The sequence below is a fragment of the Cnephaeus nilssonii genome (assembly GCF_951640355.1).
Source record: "Cnephaeus nilssonii genome assembly, chromosome: 5".
NCBI classification, from domain to species: domain Eukaryota; kingdom Metazoa; phylum Chordata; class Mammalia; order Chiroptera; family Vespertilionidae; genus Cnephaeus; species Cnephaeus nilssonii.
This window is the reverse complement of record NC_137076.1, coordinates 57,024,254-57,045,733: the sequence shown is the minus strand read 5'-3', so window position 1 is coordinate 57,045,733 and position 21,480 is coordinate 57,024,254. Positions and strand designations below refer to the sequence as shown.

The following is a 21,480-nucleotide window of genomic DNA, read 5'->3' as shown; positions in this document are numbered from 1 at the left end:
AAGTAGGGCTCGGTCCTCAAAATGTGTAACGTGCCCCGTAGGTGCTGATCCAACCCCCTGTCTAGATTCTTTGTTCTTAGTGCTGATGATGGATCCGCTCAGAGTGGCTGATCGAGGTGAGGCACGACATCTGTATTTATAAGAATTCCACAGGTTACGTGAATAAGTCCAAGGGGTGAGAACTGCTCCAAGGGATGGTTAAAGAAGGGAGGAACTATTTGCCAGTGGATTGTTTGTGAATGTGGAGAAAGATAGGCAAACAGATTAACCAAATTTAGAGTAATTATTCATGACGGATACAGGAAATCATGTGAATAAAAAAAGATTGAATGCCATGACCTATAAACCTCAGAAAGGTTCACGGTGACATTTCAGTGACCTGAATTCTTAACCCTGGCTGCTCTTTAGAATCCTCCAGGAGTGAGCTTTTAAACAATACCAACGCCTGGGTCCTACTCGAGACCAATTAGATCAGAATCTTCAGGGGTGGGAAGAGGTGAGGCCTGAGCTGCTGCTTATCTTAACAGCTCCTGGGTGGACCTTGTGTGCAGCCAGCCTAAGCACCATCGCTCTGTGACATGAACAGTTTGAGTCACCTGCTATTGTTACATCACAAGCAGCTCCTGTTTGCTTCCAGAGCCGTTCGGAGACATGAATGCTTGGCACTGCCCTCTGATCTCTTGTTCCCACCTCTTAAACCGCCATCTTTAAGATTTACTGTTCTATTTATAAAAGCGGCTGCCACCTGCTTTCTTGCCATACTTTGCAGCAATATATACTGCTTGGAAGAACAAAGGCCAGAAAGTTAAATAACTTACACATTTGCTAGTTAAAATTGGGGGGCATGAGGGCAGGAGTGTCTGTGGAATCTGTTGCTTGGCAACTTTTGATGAGCCCAGTCCATTACTTCTTGCCACGAAAAGGAAATTAACTCCTCATTATGCAGAGGGCTTGAAAAGTCACCCAGAGCAGGCCGTCCATAGCCATGTCGCACTTTCTCTACTTGACTCCACAAATTCTCCTGCCCTTTAGCCCTCTTACTTCTCAGGAGTTTGATCTGATCAGACGCAAGGCTGGAGCATCTTGGCAGAATGAAAGGAGGTGGTCAGATTCTTCTCTGACAACCTACAAGGGCAGTTACCGGAGGAAAGAACTGGATAAATCCACAACCGGCCAATTTTGTTTGGAAGCAGGAAAGCAGAGGCCTGAGTGTCGCCAGTAAGATTTCTTTGTAATTTGCACCTGAATATGTCACTATAATAGACAAGAATGCTATTAGAGAAAGAGGGTATTGTAAACCCGGGAGAAACTTCTGCGTATTTTCCTGCTGTCAGTGTCAGTGGGAAGAAGAGCCTAAATGTCAGTTATCAGCTGAAATGATGATTGTCTTCAGCTTAGTGCTTGTAAAATTAGAACTGTGTACTCTTGAAAACATAAAAATATAAGTATTTTATTAAACGGTAGGTATTTGGTGCTCTCTGCTCAGCAAAGAGGTGCTTAGTTTTACCACTTTTAGCTGAAAAATTCCCCCAGAGCAGGAAGAAAGTTGACTAATCCTCCTTTGCTCTCCACTTGCTAATGTCTGGCAATAATTGCCGTGTTGAGGGCCCAAAACACAGTTTTCAAATGTTTGCTATAAGTCAAGCCCTATGTTGAGGCCCACCAAAAAAAAAAAAAAAAAGTATTTTCAGTTTAATATGGTAACTGAAACCACAGAGATAAGTAACCAGCACATGGGAGGGAGATGCTATCAGTGAGGGGCTGTTGCGAGAAAGACCTCAGTGAAGCAGGTTTCCGCTGAGCTGGTCTGGAAAGTGGGGAATCCACCCTGCTGGAGGGAGGGTGCGCAGAGGAAAAGGAGTGTTTAATCCCCAGTGTGATCAGAGCTGCAGGAAACGTACATGGAGATGTGGGAAAACACGAGGACTCATGATGAAAGATGTCCCTCTGTGTGTTAATTGTCAACTATCTTGTCCAAATTCTGGAAATCTATTTGAAAAATCAGTTGGGTTATTGGCTCTGACTTGAGATGTGAGGACTCACTCAAATAATCCCCTAATAAATATTAGTTATATTGTCGTCCAGGGCTCTTCAAATGATCAAAACAATGCTTAAAGCTCAGATGTCTCAGAAATGCTTTCCGATTGGGGTCCTTGTCTGGTTTATTCCACAGTCTCTGCATCTCTAATAGCTCTCAAGTATGTTGATACTTCAATTAATTTGGGAAGCACCTTGACTAATTCTATGAATTTCAAGGCATCTCTTGGCCAGATCGGGGAATCTTTCTAGTACTGCTGGGGTCCTCTCTGAAAATAAATAGTTTGAAAGCTGGTATCCAAGTAGATAGTTTGAAAGCTGGTATCAGAGTAGGAAAGAAATAGTTAATAAATAGAAAAAATGCAGAAGTAGCTGGTGAAAATGTCCAGAACTTGGAACTTCTTTCTTATTGAGAGTGTGATCATTATGTGAATCATTCCAACCAAGGTGCCCTGTGACATTGCAAACCACAAAGGACACAAGCTCACGAGGTTTACTTGTTTTTTGGAACCTCAGAAATGTAAATATATCCTTTGCAGAATGGCTGCTTATTCTGTTACAGGCTAAGCCACGGCAAGGGTTATGAATGAAGATGGAGGGCAGATTCAGCTCATTTGGAAAGTGCTGGTTATAGTTTAAATTTGCGCTTTTTTTTTTAAAATCTTTCTCTTGGTTAATTTTAGATCCAAAGACAAATGTCTTAAGTTAGGAGCAAAAGCTGTTTGATTAAAATTTGGGAAGGCCGTGAAGAGACATTTTTACACTGCTATAAAATCAAATGGTCCAAGGGGGATTACTGAATAAAATATGAAGTGACTGATCATTTAAAATGTCAGGTCAAGAATATATTAAAGTATACAAAACATAATACTTCTTTTTTTCATCACATACATTGAATACCCATATTGTGCAAGAGGAGGAAAGGTGGTCATTTGGTTCTGAACCAGTTTTAACAGCAAATATGTAAAATTCATAACCATGCAGGAAAAAAAGCTCCTGCTTTTTGGGAGCGTGGAGGTGAGTGTGGTACAAAACTTATGCTACTATGGAATATTGGTATCAATTCCAGTTGTCTGGCGAGGTTAAAATAAGGGAAAAGTTGCCTTTTGGAATTCCTAAGACAAAAGCATGGCACAAGGATCAATTTTTAGGCCTTGATGCTCTGTTTATTTATTAAATTATTCATTTATTCATTCATTAATCAAATATTCTTTAAGATCCTACTTTTGTGTAAGGTCTTTTAGGCTAGATGCTGGGGCTGGGGCTGGGGCTGGGGCTGTGATGAAAACATCCATGGCCCCTGTCTTCATGGAGTTTGCAGTCTGGTGAGGGAGCACCCACCAGGTAAACAAGCCGTGTGTGCTTTGAAGGAAAGGAATGGGGACGTTGGTTAAAAATAGAAGAGGGGTGGCAATTTCTCACAAAACTAAGCTCAGTCGCACTATAAGATCTGGCAGTCATGCTCCTAGGTATTTACTTCCCTGATTTGTAAATTTCTGTCTGCACAAAACCCTACACATGCATGTTTGTAGAACCTTAAGAACATTACGCTAACTGAAAGAACCAGACACACAAGACAAATATCGCATGATTCTACTTGTAGGAGGGACCTGGAGGAGGCAAATGCATATAGACAGAAAGTAGAATACAGGTCACCAGGGGCTGCTGGGAAGGAGGGAACAGGAAATTATCATTCAAGGGGCACAGAGTTTCTGTTGAGGATGATGAAAAAGTTCTGGAGATGGTAGTAGTAATGGTTGCACAGCACTGTGAATGTGCTTAATGCCACTAAATTGTACATTTAAAGGTGGCTAAAATGGTAAATTTTATGTTATGTTCATTTTATAATAATAATAATAATAATAACTTGTGAAGGACAGGACTTCCAGAACGTAATCCTCCATAAAAGCAGAAAAACTCTGGAAAAAAATATTGTCAAAATCATCTCTTTCAAAATTAACCAAAGGTGTGCAACAACCTGAGGAGTGTTTTCAAGGAAATCTGCAAAACTTTGGTAAAAACAGCAGGGTTTTTGGCATAGAAACTTTTTTTTTTAATTGATTTTTTTACAGAGAGGAAGGGAGAAGGATAGAGAGTTAGAAACATCGATGAGAGAGAAACATCGATCAGCTGCCTCCTGCACACCTCCTACTGGGGATGTGCCCGCAACCAAGGTACATGCCCTTGACCGGAATCGAACCCGGGACCCTTCAGTCCGCAGGCCGACGCTCTTTCCACTGAGCCAAACCGGTTTCGGCTGGCATAGAAACTTGACCACTCTCATCCCCTTGATAGTTCTTGAGAATAATGGTTCCTACACATGTTTGATCATGAGAATGATCCATTTTGTTGAAAATGATGATTTTCAAGCCACTCCCTTTAGAAATTCTGATTATGAGGCACCAGTGAACCTGTGTAACAAAAGTCAGACTGGGGTTGACCTAAGGGGTGTGCAGGATTATGGGTGGGAGTGTGGAAAGGGGATGAGAGGAAGCAAAAGTTTCAGAAATTAAATGAAAAGATGAGTGGAAATCCCTCTTCAGTCCATAGGCTGTGACTTATAAATCCATACACTTACAACTTGTTTCTTCTATTTGCTTTCTTCAGGACGTCATCGCCAAAGGCCTCTGCCTACGGCCCCGTACTCTGCAGGGCTGATCCCCAAGACACTGCAGGTGGTAAAGGTAGGTGCAGCCCATCAGCCTGAGCAGACCCTTGGGCAGGGCTGCTCTCATTGTAACGTCTAGGTTCTTGATTTGAGTCCATGTGGTTTCCATTTGCCGACGACAGACAAGGTGTCTTCAGAAGGAAAACGAATGTGTTCTACTCTGGGTCTGTCACTCTTAAAAATGACAGTTACTTTAGGGAAACCTTTTCCTCCTCCAAATAGTCCCCAAATGTAACTGTGCCAGAGCATGGAGCTCTAGGTAATGTAATCCAAGCTTTCCTGGGTGCATCCAAGAACGGAAAAGAGAAACCAAAGCTGTAAACCACCAGCTAGTAAATGATATTTGCTCATCTATAACCACCTCCACCCTGTTTTAGTTAAATTAGGGTAATGCTGGCTGCTATAATAGGTAAACCTCCAAATTCCAGTGACTAAAACAAGAAAATATATTCTTTTCTTTATTTAAAGGCAAATGTGGGGGTTTTGCAGGCAGATCTTCCACATGGTGATTTAAGGGTACAGACTTCATTCATCTTGGGGTTCCTCCATCCCCTGGGACCCCAGAGTCCTTTGTCTCTAGCTGGCAGGTGGAAGTGGCATGCATCTCTCACACTCACATTCCAATGGGAGAAGTAGTCACCGGGCTCCACCTAGATGCCAAGGAGTTCAGAAACGGATTCCTCCCCGGGCAGCACCCCCTGGCACCAGCTACACACACCGCAAAGAAACAGCTGGCCATCCTGCTACACATTGATTCTGAGGAAGAAACAATAGGCTTTTCTCATATAACTTCCATCTCTCAGGGTTAAATCTTTGAAGGTTTAATAAGACTAATGTCATTTCAAATGAGGACTGTGTAGCACTTTAGGAAATTTGCTGGAAATACTTTTTCGCTGTAGTAGTTAAAGCTTGAAGAGGTATGTGTGTGTTGGGAGAGGTGTGAGAGGGAAAGAGCTACCCTGCAGCCCTATGGGGTTTTCTCAAGTAATGGAGATAAAGGTTTATAACGGCTGCCTGGGATGATCATTGTCCTGCTGGCTTTCCTAATGAAATTGGACTTTATGGGACTAGCATGTTTGAGATGGGTTTTATGCATTCCTCTGTGGTTTGTTGAGGCAAAAGAAAAAAAAAAAAGGACAGGACAGCTAACCATTTGTGCAGTTGTTAAAATCAGGAAAGACTTACTTTCTCCCCTTTGCAGTAATGAACATAAAATTGAAACACACTACATCGTTGAGAGACAAGACTGAGCCGGGGTCCAGGAAATTAAACAGCCCGGTCACATCATTCATTGTAAGCTGAGGTGACAGCGCATCTGATCTGAGTAGCGCCAAGTACAATCCTATTACATTTATATTCTATTTGTGCCCTTCAGAATTCTGATTAACCCACTGATCACCTGAGCCCTGGGGGAACTGAGAGCCAGCAGTCTCACAGTCAGTGGGGGGAGGGGGGAGGGGGAGTATTTCAAGGGTAGTAACACGAGCAGCAAAAGCAATAATTTACCACTATATGACAGGTATGACTTTGTTTTCCTCTCCTCTCCCGTTTTTATGGTGAAGTGTTGGTAGGAGGAAATGACATAAGTGTATATATTCATAATGATGACTTCTTAATAGATTTCTCCCATACCACTTTTTTCACTCTCTTCAAATGGTCATTTTAATTTAAATGATAGCTATAGCAGGTCCTGAAATAATGTTTCGGTCAATGTCGTTTCCTTATAACGTTGATGAGATGCTGTAGGAACTTACTCTTGCTTATATGAATCAGCCTTCAGCAAAATTGGTTTTGTTATACATCATTTCACTTAAAGGTTCAGAACCTATATCCACAGAGTTAAGTGATGACTTACTGTACTCATTTCATTAAGAGGTGACCGTGTATCAAGGCAGAATTATGTCATTTGGCCAAAAGATAATTTCTTGTGCTTCTTTTGTTTGTTTTCTTTCTTTTTTAAAAAAACATTTTTATTGATTTCAGAGAAGAAGGGAAAGGGAGAGAGAGATAGAAACATCAATGATGAGAGAGAATCATTGATTGGTTGCCTCTGCACGCCGACTACTGAGGGCTGAGCCTACAACCCAGGCATGTGCCCTGACCAGGAACCTAACCATGACCTCCTGGTTCATAGGTCAATGCTCAACCACTGAGCCACACTGGCTGGGCTCCTTGTCCTTCTTTTCCATTTTCATTGTTTAATGTTTGGGTGATCAACTTGAATCTAATGAAAGGAGTTAAAGCATGAAGCCAAGGGTCAAATTATCAATACAGGCCAACTTTATAAATCTGCTAACCACTGGTGGAAAGTGGTCTGTTGATGATCCCTTTGTAGAAATGTATCTATTCAAATAGATATGCAAATCAGATGGGCAGGGCTTATGTTTGATTCTCGAGGTTATCTTAGCAAAAAGTTCTCAAATTCCTTCTCACAACTGCCTTCCAGCCAATTAGTAGTATTTGTTCTGCCTACATGAAGGTGGCTTTCCTTTTGCATTCCATCAATTTCTTTCCAATTCTTTAATTTGTTTGTGGTTTCCCCCTCCTATGGCCCCAGCATATGCTCATCTCTTATATTCAGAGAAGAATGAAGCAATAGCTAATAACTATAAAAGCCAAGTGTCGTAAAACTGTGGTACAACAAACAGAAATTGATAAACCATTCAACTTTCCATTTACACTCTGCAAAAATGGATTCTAGCAAGTTGTGTTCACTTCCAAAGCTTCTCTCCAGCAGAAGCAATTTATGAAGAGCGTGGCTCCATGCAGGCTGTGGCGGAGCTGGGCAGCACTCACTGGCCGTCCCTGTCTCTTCTCTTGTTCTTAGCGCTATCCCTGTGTCCCACGCCTGCACCCCTCTCAGACGAGCCCAGTTTTCCCTTGCAAAAGGCTACACGGGCCTCTTTTATTCTTGCTGGTCCAGGAGATGTAGTATGTGCCAGGGAAGAGGTTTTCAATCGTATGACAATATGTGTAAGATCTCCTTGGGAGAGTCCCTGACTACAGGGAACACATTCCAAGGGTCTGAAGCAGCTCCCTGGAACTGTTTTCTTGGCATATACCCGTTTACAAGGATGACAGTGACAGGAGAATATGGACGAGAACCAAATAAGATTCTAGGAGGCAGCATCGATATGGTTTGTCATGTTACTTCAAGAGCGTTTGTGTCCATTTCTAACATCCCTTTCCTTCCCTTCCTTTATCCCCACTTTTTATTTCTCTGTGGAGCCTTCTCCAAACCTTGAAAGACTTCTCAAAGCAAAAAGAGCTCTCCAGACTACCCCAGAAATCATGCCTTCACACAGGGGAATCTTAAAGCCTGAACACGTCGATGCGGCTTCTGTTTCCTGTTGCACTTGCCATCAACCCTTATTCCTCAGCAAGGCCTTTCAGGAATGTGACCTGCCTGTCTTCCCAGGCTCATGTTGTGCTTTTCCTCCCTTTTGCTCACTCTGTTCCAGTTTCAGTGGCTTCTTTTAATAACTTGAAAACGAAGCCTAAAAGTGGGGCCACCAGGGAAGACTCACCTCCCCCGCAGAGACCAGGGGAGACCCCGAATGGACGCTTCCCCCCAAACAGAAACCTCGCTGTCATCCATCTGTGTGTGTGTGTGTGTGTGTGTGTGTGTGTGTGTGACTCCACACAGTCCTGCCTCTGTCAGCTGAGTTGTTTCTCCCCTGAGGCTCCACACTTCCCACGCCCACCATATGCCCGGGGACAGGGACGTTCTTGCCCTTTCTCCGCCACCTCCCACACCTGTTGCCTGCTGGGCACTGACTGTACCACCTCCCTCTGGTCCAGGCCTTCCCAGTCCACTCCGGTGAGGGCAGAGAGAACTCTTCGGGCTTCGGCATGTGTGTCTTCACTGTCTGTTCCCAGGGCCACACTGGTTTGCCTTCCACGGCTCACCGAGGAAAGCTGCCCCTGTGGGATGGTTGTGGACGAGGAAGGCCCGATGGGCCGGTGCCCTCACCGGAACGTGTCCTCATCCCTCCCCCTCCACCCCTCCCTCCTACTGACAAGCGTGGTGGCCGGCCAGGGCATGCAGCGAGGGAACAAGGTGACTTAGAACAAGCCCCACTCGCCCCGGGGTTCCCACATTCACTGCTGGTGCGGGGGCTGTCACAGCAGAGGGACCTGCGGATGCTGGCTTTAGTTTGTTTTCTGACTAATTTGCCTGCCTTGCTGTGGGAAGTGCATATATTTCTTTTAAACTACAGAAAAAATAAAAGCTCCCATTGGCGACCAGTAAATCTAGAAAGCCTGATAAGCAGTTAGCCTGGGACTGAGGTCCTCACCCCGTTAAAATGACAGATATGCTGGGTGACTGCCAGCAGGCTCCGGAGAATTCCAGAAGCGACCCCCCCACCCCCCCAACCCAGGAATAACAACCTCCCTCTCAGGGGTTGGGAACTTGGTTTTGCAATCTCTATTTTGAATTAGGAAACCATCTAATAAATGGTTAAATGTGTTTGCCAGAAAATATTCAAGTCTAAGGCAGCCGTTTCCAAATCCCCTGCAGAGATTGGACACAAGGGGCCACTGGCAGCCGAGCCTGTTGTTAAGAAGGTCACCAGATGCCATCTGTTACCATGTGCGCTTTACTGTTCAAGCATCACTTCCACTAGGAGGTGGCTGCGTGTGCTTAGCATGTGAACTTTCTCCTTTTTAAAAAATAATTTAGTTTTGCCCTATCTTTTATAACCGAAGATGAGCATCTTTTTAAAAAAATTCTTATTGTAGAAAGTATTACATATGCCCCCTTGCCCGGGAACTTGGAGGGAGCGCTGTAGTGGACAGCACCGTGACTTCAGTGGGCTTGTGTGAGCAAGCCCCGGGTCTGCCTACGGGGCTGGCTGGGGTGAGGTGGGGAGAAGAGGAAGAGAAGGCAAAGCATTGTTTTAGGTCTGTCCTTGGTGATGCTCCCATGTAATTGGGATGTTGCTGGCCGGTCTTCCTAACCTTTTCCTGCCTTGCTTTAGCCATCTATAAAATATAATAGCACCCCTTCTTTACCCGTCATGGTGAAATTAAGGCCGATGAATGGATGTCTTATTCTTTTACTCACAACTTAAAATTTTTTTTTTTTAACCCATAGGGAAGTTGAAGGAGTAGTACAAACAGTATTCACCTACTCTCACCTAGATTTACCAGTTGTGAGCATTTTGCCACATTTGTTTATATGGAGTTTTATCTCAGTCTCTCTCTATTGATGCTTGTATAGACTTCTTTGCTGAACTATTGGGAGTAAATTACAGACATCAAAACAGTATGTCCTTCAAATACTCCAGCGTGTGCCTCCTAAGAGTAAGCATGTTCTCTTACAGAACAATAATACTGTTATCACCCTTAAGAAACTCCACTCCATATTGACAGAAAACTTTTAAAAAACCCTAATACACAGATCATTAAATGCCTTATTCTTTGAAATCTATCCGAGAGGATTTTCTGTGTCATCTTGTGTCATCTATCCCAGTGGTTAGCAGCTCCCTGTTTAAGGCACCTCCTGGTTTTAAGGCAGTTTAAAAAATTGGATCAAAGCTCTGGGCCCTTACCTTCAGAAAAATATCTATAAGGACAGTGTGCAAGCCAACAAAGCACACACCTTGGATCCCTCCGGGTGACCATGGACTCTAGGTTAATTGTTGTTAATCTTTGATCTAAAGTCTCCTCTTTTGTGTACGTACAATGTAAGACCACATACTCAGAAAGATAAGAATAGTTTGTCTTCGCTTTCCAGCATTATGTTCTGTGTTCATGAGGCTCCATTTCAAGAAACTCAAAATTTCAAGGAACTCAGATATGGGTAGGTAGGAGGTTATATTATCCCCAATCTGTGAAACAGAAACAGAATCTCAAATACAGCTAAGAGCTGTACTGTGACAGACACCCAGTAGGTGGACTGACTGGTTAGAAAATCTAGAAGAATACTTCCAGACTTGAGCTTCTCCGATTCTGGAAGAGCCATGGTCACCAAATCACACTTGCTTTCCTGATAACTTTCTTTAAAAAACCAAATACATGTAGCATCCCCTCAGGGCCTAATGTATTGAAGGGCCTAGTACATAAAGGTGGACTATGTTGGCAGTTACTAACACTCTTGTTTTTATCCACAAAATCGCCCAGTTTGGTTACAGTTTTAAGACGAGGAAGTGGAAGCAGGGAGGTGGATACACACTAGCAAACTGGGATAACATTAAATATCCTTATTGAAAAGGTTAGCTGGAACTGCCAAGGTCAAGTTGCACTGTGGGCTCTATTTTGTCAACTGTGCACTCACAAGGAAAAAAAAAAAATCATTAGCTAACCATACTTGAACATATGTGAGCTTGCTGGTGTTCCTTCCTCTTCATAAACAGACAGAGAAAATGAGAGACATTTCTAGCTCAGTTAGAAAAATGACCGTGTTTGGCCAAAAGATGGACATAAATGTGTAAATCCCACATGCAAAGGTTTAGCAAAAAATCTAATGCCTCTCTCTCCTCCATAACCTACCAAATGCCTCAATATTACTCTCTGGAAAGCTCTAATATTATATTGTAATTTCATTTACTAACTAATGATTATCTCACATAACTTTTTAACAGAAGGTGACAAAGAACTAGTTAAAGCCTCTGGCAGGATGATAGGATTTATAAAGGTTAACAGAGCTTTGAAAGGCTAAGGATTCATGACCAATGGGATAATCAGAGCTAATTGTGCAATATAAACTTCTTGTCCACCTGCTTTCACTATAGGTGGGTCTTTCTTGAATTTAGCTAAATAATTGTTGGGCTCTTTATTTGACTTTAGCTGAAGGTATCTTGTTTTAAAAAGCATCAGTGTAAAATAGCACAAATCACAATGAGTATTTGACAAGTGCTATTCCGTTCCCTTGACCCAACCCTAATGACCAGGCCCCATCATATTATGCCAACAACCCCCCCACACACCCCCGTTTGTTTGTTTTTATCAGTGTTTATTTGTTTTAATCAAATTAGAATTTTGAGAGAAATCAACATGATTAGTCATTAGGGAAATGCAAATTAAAACTGCAATGAGATACCTCTTCACATCCATAAGAATGATTCTTATCACAAAGACACTAACAAGTGTTGATGAGGCTATGGAGAAACTGGAACCTTCATTCATTAGGCTGTGGGGATGTAAAATAGTACAGCCATTTTGGGAAACACTTGACATTTTCTTTAAAAGTGAAACAAATTTACCATAGGATCCAACATTTCCACACCTAGGTATTTACTTTCTTTTATCCAAGAAAAATGAAAACATCTGTCTATACAAAGACTTACCACATGAATGTTCATTGCAGCATGATCCATAATAGTCCAAATTGGAAATAACCCTTATGTCCATCAACTTGATAAGTGGGTAACAAAATATGGTCTATTCATACAATGGAATACCACTCTTCAATAAAAAGGAATAACATGCTAAAAAGCTGCAATGTGGATGGGCCTCAAAAACATGATGAGTAAAAGAAGCCAGACATGAAAGACCACATGATGTATGATTCCATTGATATGAAGTGTCCAATAAAGGCAAATCTATACAGAAAGAAAGTGGGTGAGTGGTTTCCTGGGACTGGAGAGAGTAAAGGAGATTAGGCCATAAAGGGGTATGAGGGATCTTATTGGGATAATGAAAATGTTCTACTACTAGTTTATGGTATTATGGTGATAGTTGCATAACTTGACATATTTACTCAAAATCATTGAACCGTACACTTAAAATGGGTGTATTTTATGGTATATAAGTTATATACACCAACTAGGAACTTAATCTGCCAGGGTTAAAATATACACCAGAGCTGCTTTAGACCTTGAGAAAATTTGATAGCCCTAGAATTTTAGCATGGTCTCGGTTCCCTCTGATTCTAAGAGTTTAAGCTGCATATCATAGAAGAATGTTCCGGGCAGAGAAATCTTTACCCCAACCTGTGGTCCTGAATGTAAGGAGCTTGGAAATCATCGCTCCATCCTGATAACAAGTACCAAGCTGAGCAGACTGAAAAATTAGCAACTCTTCTCAGACCATTAAGAGAAGGGTGGACCCTGGGCAAACCACTGTGTCCAAAATTGGAGAGACAGACAGGAGCCACAGGAGACTCACCAGCTACCAGCCAGGGCGGGAATGTCAGAACTGTAATTGACAAACTGCTGGAGGCTCAACGTGGACAAGCCTGGGAGTTAAAAACTCCAGGGGGACCCAGGCAGAGGGGAGTCCCTATAGTATTGTAAGATTTACTTCCAGGAACTTGACCGGGATCCTAGAGTAAACATCAGAGAAAAATCGCCTTTGTGTTTCCAGCAGAGGGAGGGGAAAAGAAGTCATTTTGAAATATTTCAGACACTGTTCTTAATGAGGTCTTCCCTCAGGAGAAACTAGGCAGCCAGAACTTAATCTGCCAGGGTACTATCCCAGCATAACTGACCCAGGGAAGGGGAATACCCACCTCCAGCCCACTCTAATTATCCAGTTCCACCTAAGAGGGGAGAGAAAAACAAACACTAGTTTTCAGTCCAGAGGCACAGATCACTTAAGAGAGAGACCTAATCATAGGATCCCATCAGGAAAACGTCATAGAGAAAGCCAAAGGGCATGTAAAACGGAATTATTCTGATAACATTTTTTATTATAATCTCATAATTTCAATGTCTCCTTAGCTGTTATCAGTACCACTTTCATCCCATCTAATAAAGAGGGAATATGCAAATTGATCATCACGCCATCATGCCATCACAAATATGGCGGCACCCATAGCCACAAGACTGCAGCGTCCAGTCCCCTCAGCCCCACCAGAATCCTCCAGTCCTTTCAGCCCTGCAGGGGGCGGAGAATGTGGCGGCAGGCACACGGTGTGGCCGGGCCTGCCCTCAGCCCCCCAGCCGCCCAGGGCTGGTCCAAGGTGCAGGCAAGCCTCAGATGGCAGCTGCCCAGCTGCCCAGGGCCACCCGAGGCTCAGGTAACCAGGGCCGTCCAAGGCTTGCACTGCCGGCAGTGGCAGCAGCAGAGGTGTGATGGGGGCGTTGCCTTCCCCTGATCACCGGGTTGCCTCCTGCCCCTGTGGGCTCCTGGACTGTGAGAGGGGGCAGGCCAGGCTGAGAGACCCCCCCCCTCCAGTGCATGAATTTTCATGCACCAGGCCTCTAGTTTTAAAATAAAATTGAAATGTGTACCATACCACCCTGGCTGAGTAGCTCAGTTGGTTGGAGCATCATCCCAATAACATCAAGGTTGTGGGTTTGATCCAGCTCAGGGCACATATAAGAATCAACCAGTGAATGCATGAATAAGTGGAACAACAAATCTCTCTCTTTCTCTCTCGCTCTCTCTCTCTGTCACACAAATACAATAAATAAATTTAAAAATTAAAAGAAATGTGTATTATTCAAAAATGTTTTACACCCCTCCCACCAAAAGCTCCAGAATGTTTACTATGAATTAACTCTTAGTCACAATTTCATCTTACCCGACTCTTACTTTTCTGTTGGTCAGATTCTAAAAGGAAATAAGTGATGTGTGTACAACTTGTTGGTATAGCCCACTTGGGAGTGTAGGAAATTTTATGTTCGAACACTGGGTTTAAGCCTGGTTTTTCCTCTTTGTTTGCATGCAGGACTATTCCCTCATATAACCAGTTCCTTTAAAAATCCACTTGATGTCAAGCACAGAGTGGTAAGTCCAACATTCCTCAATGATGGTTTACTTAACTGATGGCACACCATTGCTCCTAGGGGAAATGCAGGGTCAGGTTCCCATGAGCCTCTGCTCACAACATTTTCATTAACTGAGCAATACGTAAATTTGTTTTATGTGTGTTTCTGTGCAAAGACACCTTATTGAATATATATTGTTGATTCATTGACAAACTTACAGCCAACAGGACTATAATTCATGCCTAAGTGAAGATTATATAACACGTATTTTCTCTGTAAGGCACATCACAGCCGCCTTGTGCTGAGGACACTAGACAGCACTGAGTGGGGGGCAGTTTAAACAAATAAATCAAGAACAAAAAGCATAAAAATTTAGAAAATAGGGCACTAAATAGATCCCAACAAGAACACTTGTTTACAGCATGAGAGCTGCAGCAAGAGGGGAACATGTGTCCTGTTGTCCGACCTTGACTGAGAAGGTGCGTGTCAAGTGACTCAAATTGTTTGCCCCTCTGTGCATGTCCTTGAAAGACCTCAAAAGTGCTGGAGTATTAACTTGGGGTTACAAATACATTTTAATGAGCAGGCAAACTCGCAAATATGAAATCCATGAATAGTAAGCATTGATGGTATTCATTTCCTCTGCCCATTTTCCTATTAGGATGTTTAGCTCTTCTTATATTGATTTGTATAAGCTATTTGCATATTGGGATAGGACTCCTCTGCCAATCCTATTTTATAAATAATTTCCCCAATTTTGTCTTTCCCTTTTACTGTTAGTGTCTGTTGTTATAATGGCTTTTGGCAACAGTACCAAAGGGCCTTTTGAATGGGGAGGACAATGGAAAAGGACTTTTGTTACATTTCTATGGTTGGGAAAGTGATTGCTAATTTATTTTTATCTCTCTTCTTCACAGGCACACCAGATTCTGTTTCGTGATCTTTCTCCAGTGCTTCCAAATTATGAAAAATCATGTAAGTCCTACCATAAACCATCACATTATAGCCATGTCCCACCTTTATTTTATTATTTTTTAAATATACTTTCATGTACATTTTGCCAAGATTCACCAATTCTTTTTTAAAAATTCTTTATTTTTTTAAAAAAAATGTTTTTTTATTGATTTCAGAGAGGAAAGAAGAGGGAGAGTTAGAAACATCAATGATGAGAGAGAATCATTGATCGGCTGCCTCCTGCACGCCCCACACTGGGATCAAGCCCACAACTTGGGCAACGTATCCTGACCAGGAATCAAACCGTGACCTCCTGGTTTGTAGGTCGATGCTCAACCACTGAGCCACGCTGGCCAGGCTGCCTTTATTTTAATTATGATCTTCATCTGATATTTTTTCATCCCTTTCTGAGTCTGAGGCTGCTTAAGGTCTTTTGCATTTCTGCCTCCTCCCTCCTGTCACCACGTGTAACTTCATTGTCCCTCTCCTGTCAATAAGAGGATGCAGAAATGGAGGGAGAACTCCCAGAGACGTGCCAGCACAGCTCTGGAAAAGAGCAAACATGAGAAGGTGGTGGTGGTGGCAGAGGTGGGGGTGTGGTAGAATGTAGGGAAGGATTTGGAACAATTGATTTAAAAAGGTTCAGAAAAGTCAGTAAACTTCATTTGTTCATACCCTTGGAGCTTCTGTTTGCCACAAGCACTTACCCCCTGGCTGTCTGTGTCTCCACGCTAGATGTGAGAACGAAAAAACCAGCACCCGAGAACCTGGTGAAGGCCAATCACCGAAGGACAGACTTCCTGCTGAGATGTGTAAGAATCTTTTTACCTCTCACGCAACAGTGGATCCCCAGGGTAGTGCCAGTGGGTGTGCCTGTTGGTGTGTCGGTGCGGGTGTTAGTGTGTGTGTGTTTAGCATTGGAGTGAAGGGAATCCCTAATTTACATTCAAATGACACAGGCATGAGACTGTTCTGAGAAGTGGTCTGCCTTAAAGCACTGTGAACATTTCTCGTCTCCAGCTCTCCAGTGGGAAGCAAGCTGCAAAGGAGATTGGAGTTTCTCTTGTACTGTCCAGATTTCCACCTGTGATTGGCTGGGTCCTGCCTCTTGCGAACAAGGCATTAAGTTGTCAGACTGTCCTCCCCTCCGGGGACCCACCTGGGTGCCTAGCGTCCTGGGCACACTCTCTTCACGTGGCTGCTCTGGCTCCGGCATCTACTGTCCCCACGCCCCCTGACATGGCCCTCCAGAGCAGGGGCTGCTCCGTCTTGCCTGATCAGACTTTCTCAAAGCCCAGTAATTTTTTAAATTTAAATTTAATTTAAATACTTTATCGTTTAAAGTTTTACTTAAGTCTCCTTTTTCTCCCATTGACCTCTCCCCGGCCGCCCCCTCCCCCCAGCATGTGCCCTTACCGCTCCCCATCTGTGTCTATTGGTTATGCTCAATATTGGTATGCATGCATACAAGTCCTTTGGTTGATCTCTTACCCCCTCAACCCCCACCTTCCCTCATAGTTGGACAGTCTGTTTGATGCTTCTATGACTCTGGATCTGTTTTTGTTCATCCATTTATGTTGTTCATTATATTCCACAAATGAGTGAGATCATGTGATACTTATCTTTCTCTGACTGGCTTATTTCACTTAGCATAATGCTCTCCATGTCCATCCATGCTGTTGCAAATGGTAAGAGTTCCTTCTTTTTTATAGCAGCGTAATATTCCATTGTGTAGATGTACCACAATTTTCTAATCCACTCATCTGCTGATGGGCACTTAGGCTGTTTCCAAATCTTAGCTATTATAAATTGTGCTGCTATGAACATAGGGGTGCATATATCCTTTCTGATTGGTATTTCTGTTTCCTTGGGATATATTCCTAGGAGTGGGATCACTGGGTCAAATGGGAGTTCCATTTTTAGTTTTCTGAGGAAACACCATACTGTTTTTCATTGTGGCTGCACCAGTCTGCATTCCCACCAGCAGTGCACGAGGGTTCCTTTTTCTCTGCATCCTCGCCAGCACTTGTCAGTTGTTAATTTGTTGATGGTAGCCATTCTGACAGGTGTGAGATGGTATCGCATTGTCATTTTGATTTGCACCTTTCGGATAATTAGTGACTTTGAGCATGTTTTCATATGTCTCTCGGCCTTCTGTATGTCTTCTTTCGAAAAGGGTCTATTTAGGTCCTTTGCCCATTTTTTGATTGGATTGCTTATCTTTCTTTTGTTAAGTTGTATGCATTCCCTATAAATTTTGGAGATTAAACCCTTATCGGAGATAACATTGGCAAATACTAGTATGTTCTCCAATGCAGTGGGCTTTCTTGTTGTTTTGTTTATGACTTCTTTCGCTGTGCAAAAGCTTTTTATGTTGATGTAGTCCCATTTGTTTATTTTCTCCTTAGTTTCCATTGCCCTAGGAGCTGTATCGGTAAAGACATTGCTACGACAAATGTCTGCTATTTTGCTGCCTATGGCTTCTTCTAGGATTTTTATCCAGTAATTTTTAACAGTATGTTAAAAATGGAACTCTTCTTATGTCTTAGAGTTCTGGCAGAACCTCTTAGAGAATGAGTTGAAAGAATAAAAACGGTTTTCTGCAAGTACCCTACTGACTTCACCTCATTTAATATAAACATTATAACTGCTTTTGCTGTCCTATTGCTTTTGGCTATTAAGGTTTCTCTAAATTAACTTGAAACAACAACAACTCATCCTTATTCTAAGTAATTATACAGGATGGGGCAAAAGTAGATTGATAGGTGTTCATATGGAAAATAATACAGTAATTCCTATATAATAAAGAGGGAATATGCTAATTGACTGCCCCACCCTCAAAGATGGCAGTGCCCACAGCCAATAAGGAGGGAATATGCTAATTGACTGCCCCGCCCTCAAAAATGGCAGTGCCCACAGCCCCAAGATGGCAGTGCCCAGTCCCCTTAGCCCCACCAGGGCGGCAGGTGTGCATTAAGACCAGGCACGGCCCCAGGCGGGCTCTGCACGCCTTCCTTCAGAATCCCCCAGTCCCCTTAGTCCCCTAGCCACCCAGGGCCAGCCCAAGGCGCAGGCAAGCCTTGGATGGCAGCTGCCCAGACGCCCAGGGCCGGCCTGAGGTGCAGGCAAGCCTCAGATGGCAGCTGCCCAGCTGCCCAGGGCCACCCAAGGCTCAGGTAACCAGGGCCGGCTGAGGCTTGCGTGGCTGGCAGTGGCAGCAGCAGAGGTGTGATGGGGCGCTGCCCTCCCCTGATCGCTGGGTCACCTCCCGCCCCTGAGGGCTCCTGCATTGTAAGAGGGGGCAGGCCAGGCTGAGGGACCGCCCCCCTCCAGTGCATGAATTTTGATGCACTGGGCCTCTAGTTAATAAATAATACTATAAGAATAAACTGTGTTTTGCATACTCATAACTGTAAACCTACTTTTGTTCCATCCTGTAGTCGCAATACTCTGGGTTTGGTATGCTAGTTATGTGAATTAGAAAAAAGAAAACCTAACCATTAAAATAAAGTGTTATTCAAGAACCACCAGTTCTTTTTTTAAAAATATATTTTATTGGTTTTTTACAGAGAGGAAGGAAGAGGGATAGAGAGCTAGAAACATTGATGAGAGAGAAACATCGACCAGCTGCCTCCTGCACACCCCCTATCAGGGATGTGCCCCAACCAATGTACATGCCCTTGACTGGAATCGAACCCGGGACCTTTCAGTCCGCAGACCGACGCTCTATCCACTGAGCCAAACCAGTTTCGGCAAGAACCACCAGTTCTATAGAGATATCACTTTGGAAAGTGCTATCTATGGGCACCAACTTGCTAATCTGATGAATTTAGATAATGGGACAGGGGGTGGATGGCCCTCCTCGGTTCCCAGGCTTATTAATGGTGGTCTTCCAGATATAATGCATTTTTCTTGATTTTTCTGCGGTTGGCCCTGGTAACTTTCCTCTGGAGCATTTCAAGCATGGGAAGGCAGCAAGGTGGCCAGCTGTGGAAGGAGTTATTTGGGGGCATTTAATGCTGGGCAGTCCACTGAACATTACAGTGTATGGCAGTCAGGGACCTCCCTTTGCTGTAGCGTTGGTACATGCCTCGAGGAAGGGTAGATGATTTCCTGAAAGTATAGTTACTGCTCGCTGGCCCCCTGGGAGTTGCTTGGGAGAATCATTAACTATTGTTAAATAAATAAATCCCTCTTGCTGCATGGAGTTGTACCCGGGCCAAGCAATTCCACTGCCAGCGCCCGCAGCTGCTCTGGGCAACAGTTGCCTTCTCTTTGAGTTGCTTCCCCGACCCCCTCCCCTAAAGCGAATTCTCTATATCACAGTAGCCTCTTCAAAATCCACAATTCCTGACAAATTAGTGACATTACATCCTGCTCTTGTTTTTATGATGCAACAGCAAACTAAAAGCACGCACGCACACACACACACACACACACAGACACACCCCACAATTCATATGAGGGACTTCTTCGGGAAACATTGGGCCTATAGTGTTTTTTCCAAATTTTATTGATTTTTTTTTTTTTAAGAGAGAGAGGAAGGAAGAGGGAGAAAGAGAGAAACACTGATCAGCGGCTCCTGCACACCCTGCACTAGGGATCAGGGATGGAGCCCAAAACCCAGGACATGTGCCCCAACCAGGAATCCAACCAGCAACCCCTCAGTGCATGGGGTGACATCTAACCAATTGAGCCCCACTGGCCAGTGACTGCCTACAGTTCTGGCCAAAAAATAAATCAGGACTTCTTACTTACTAGATAAGGGAAAATTATGATTTTTAAATAGATGCTGTGTTTTGGGGGAGGAAAACAGCTTTGAGATATAAAATGTACATATTCTTGCATCAGCTACAAATAGGGATTGAATGAAATTTTCAACCATCTTTAACAGCATTCTCATTTTAAAAAGTATTTGCTTGGTGTCTAATGCCTTTGATAGGCAGCTTCTAAATATTTCCATTTCTGGGCCCAATCTTCAAGAAGTTCATGATGTAAAAGTGAAAGCAGAGAAGCCCATCCCACCCAGCAATGCCCAGACCAAAGGATGGAGGGAAGACAGGCAAGAATCTTGCCGCTGCAGGATGGTTAAGGGGCGGTAGGGAGCAGTGGGCGGTTGGGTTTAGTGGTTCCAGGACTTCTTGCCTGGTTTTCTTTCCTCTTTTCCTCTTATTGAACTGGCCTCACCCAGAGACGGGACAGATGACTTGGGAAGGTTAAAGGAGCTGGAAGAAAGAGCAGGAACAACCCCAACTCCCACTCCTGAATGATGCCTGGCCATTTCACTCCCAATTCTGTGCAAAAAGTAACCTTTGCGGTTGGGCGCGTGCTGACAACCGGGCCATTTTTCAACAGCCACGGCAACCGCGTAATTCGTCCAGCAAGCCTGAATCGTCTGAGGACTCGGATGCTGATCAATACTACGTTTACAGCCTGGGAGGACCGTTATGGTAATTTCGCTGAGTCGGAAAACAAAGCCACAAAGCCGCACGCCCGGGAGTTTGCCTAATTACAGACTGGGAGGTATGAGCGGGCCTTGCACCACCTGGACCTTGGCGGGCTGCCTGTCTTGCACCCTTCCCTGGGCTTCCAACGCCTTCATCCCTCATTTTTTCCCTTCTCTTTTATTGGAAGAGGGGACACATGTTATCGTTACCATTATTATTAAAGTTTCCTTTAATATAAATGTTGGCACCCCGCGTCTCTGCAAAGAATCACAGAAATAGTGTTGGGGCCCCTACCCTGTAGACTCCGGCGTCAAAGAGCCCACCCTGCCACCGGGGCGCCCGGGCGGGCACAGGGGCGTGAGAAAGGCGCGTTTGTATTCAGAGCGGAGGCCCCACGCCCCGCAGCCTTCCGCGGGCACATTGTCCTCCAAGCCAGGCGCCGCCAGAAGCAAATTGGCTCCGGCCGTCGTCGGGCAGGCGGGGGCGACCCAAGTCCAGGCGGGAGCGGGAGCTTCGGGTCCGGGAGAGTGGGGGGCCTTTCACGCCCCCCGGCTCTCTCTGCAGGGGCCCTGCTCCCCTAAAGCCCAGCCCACGGCCCGCCCCATCCACGGCTCCGCCCCTCGCCTGGGTCTTCCTCTCCACCCTCCTCCCCTGGGTTCGCCTCTCCACTTCCCAGTAGGTCCTCCTCCTCCTCCCTCCACGATTCTCCTCCTCC

The 21,480-nt window shown here is 44.2% G+C and overlaps 1 protein-coding gene across 1 annotated transcript; it reads left to right on the top strand.

Annotated features, from left to right (window-relative positions):
- Window positions 1–985: 985 nt before the first annotated feature.
- On the top strand, window positions 986–21,276 carry LOC307099052 (uncharacterized protein C4orf51; the record flags this gene model as incomplete). Its single annotated transcript, XM_079770261.1, has 6 exons — window positions 986–1,218; window positions 4,645–4,721; window positions 14,325–14,383; window positions 15,282–15,339; window positions 16,054–16,130; window positions 20,674–21,276. 6 exons carry the CDS (start codon window positions 986–988, stop codon window positions 20,770–20,772), a joined length of 603 nt encoding a protein of 200 aa, XP_079626387.1. The 3' UTR covers window positions 20,773–21,276.
- Window positions 21,277–21,480: the final 204 nt, after the last annotated feature.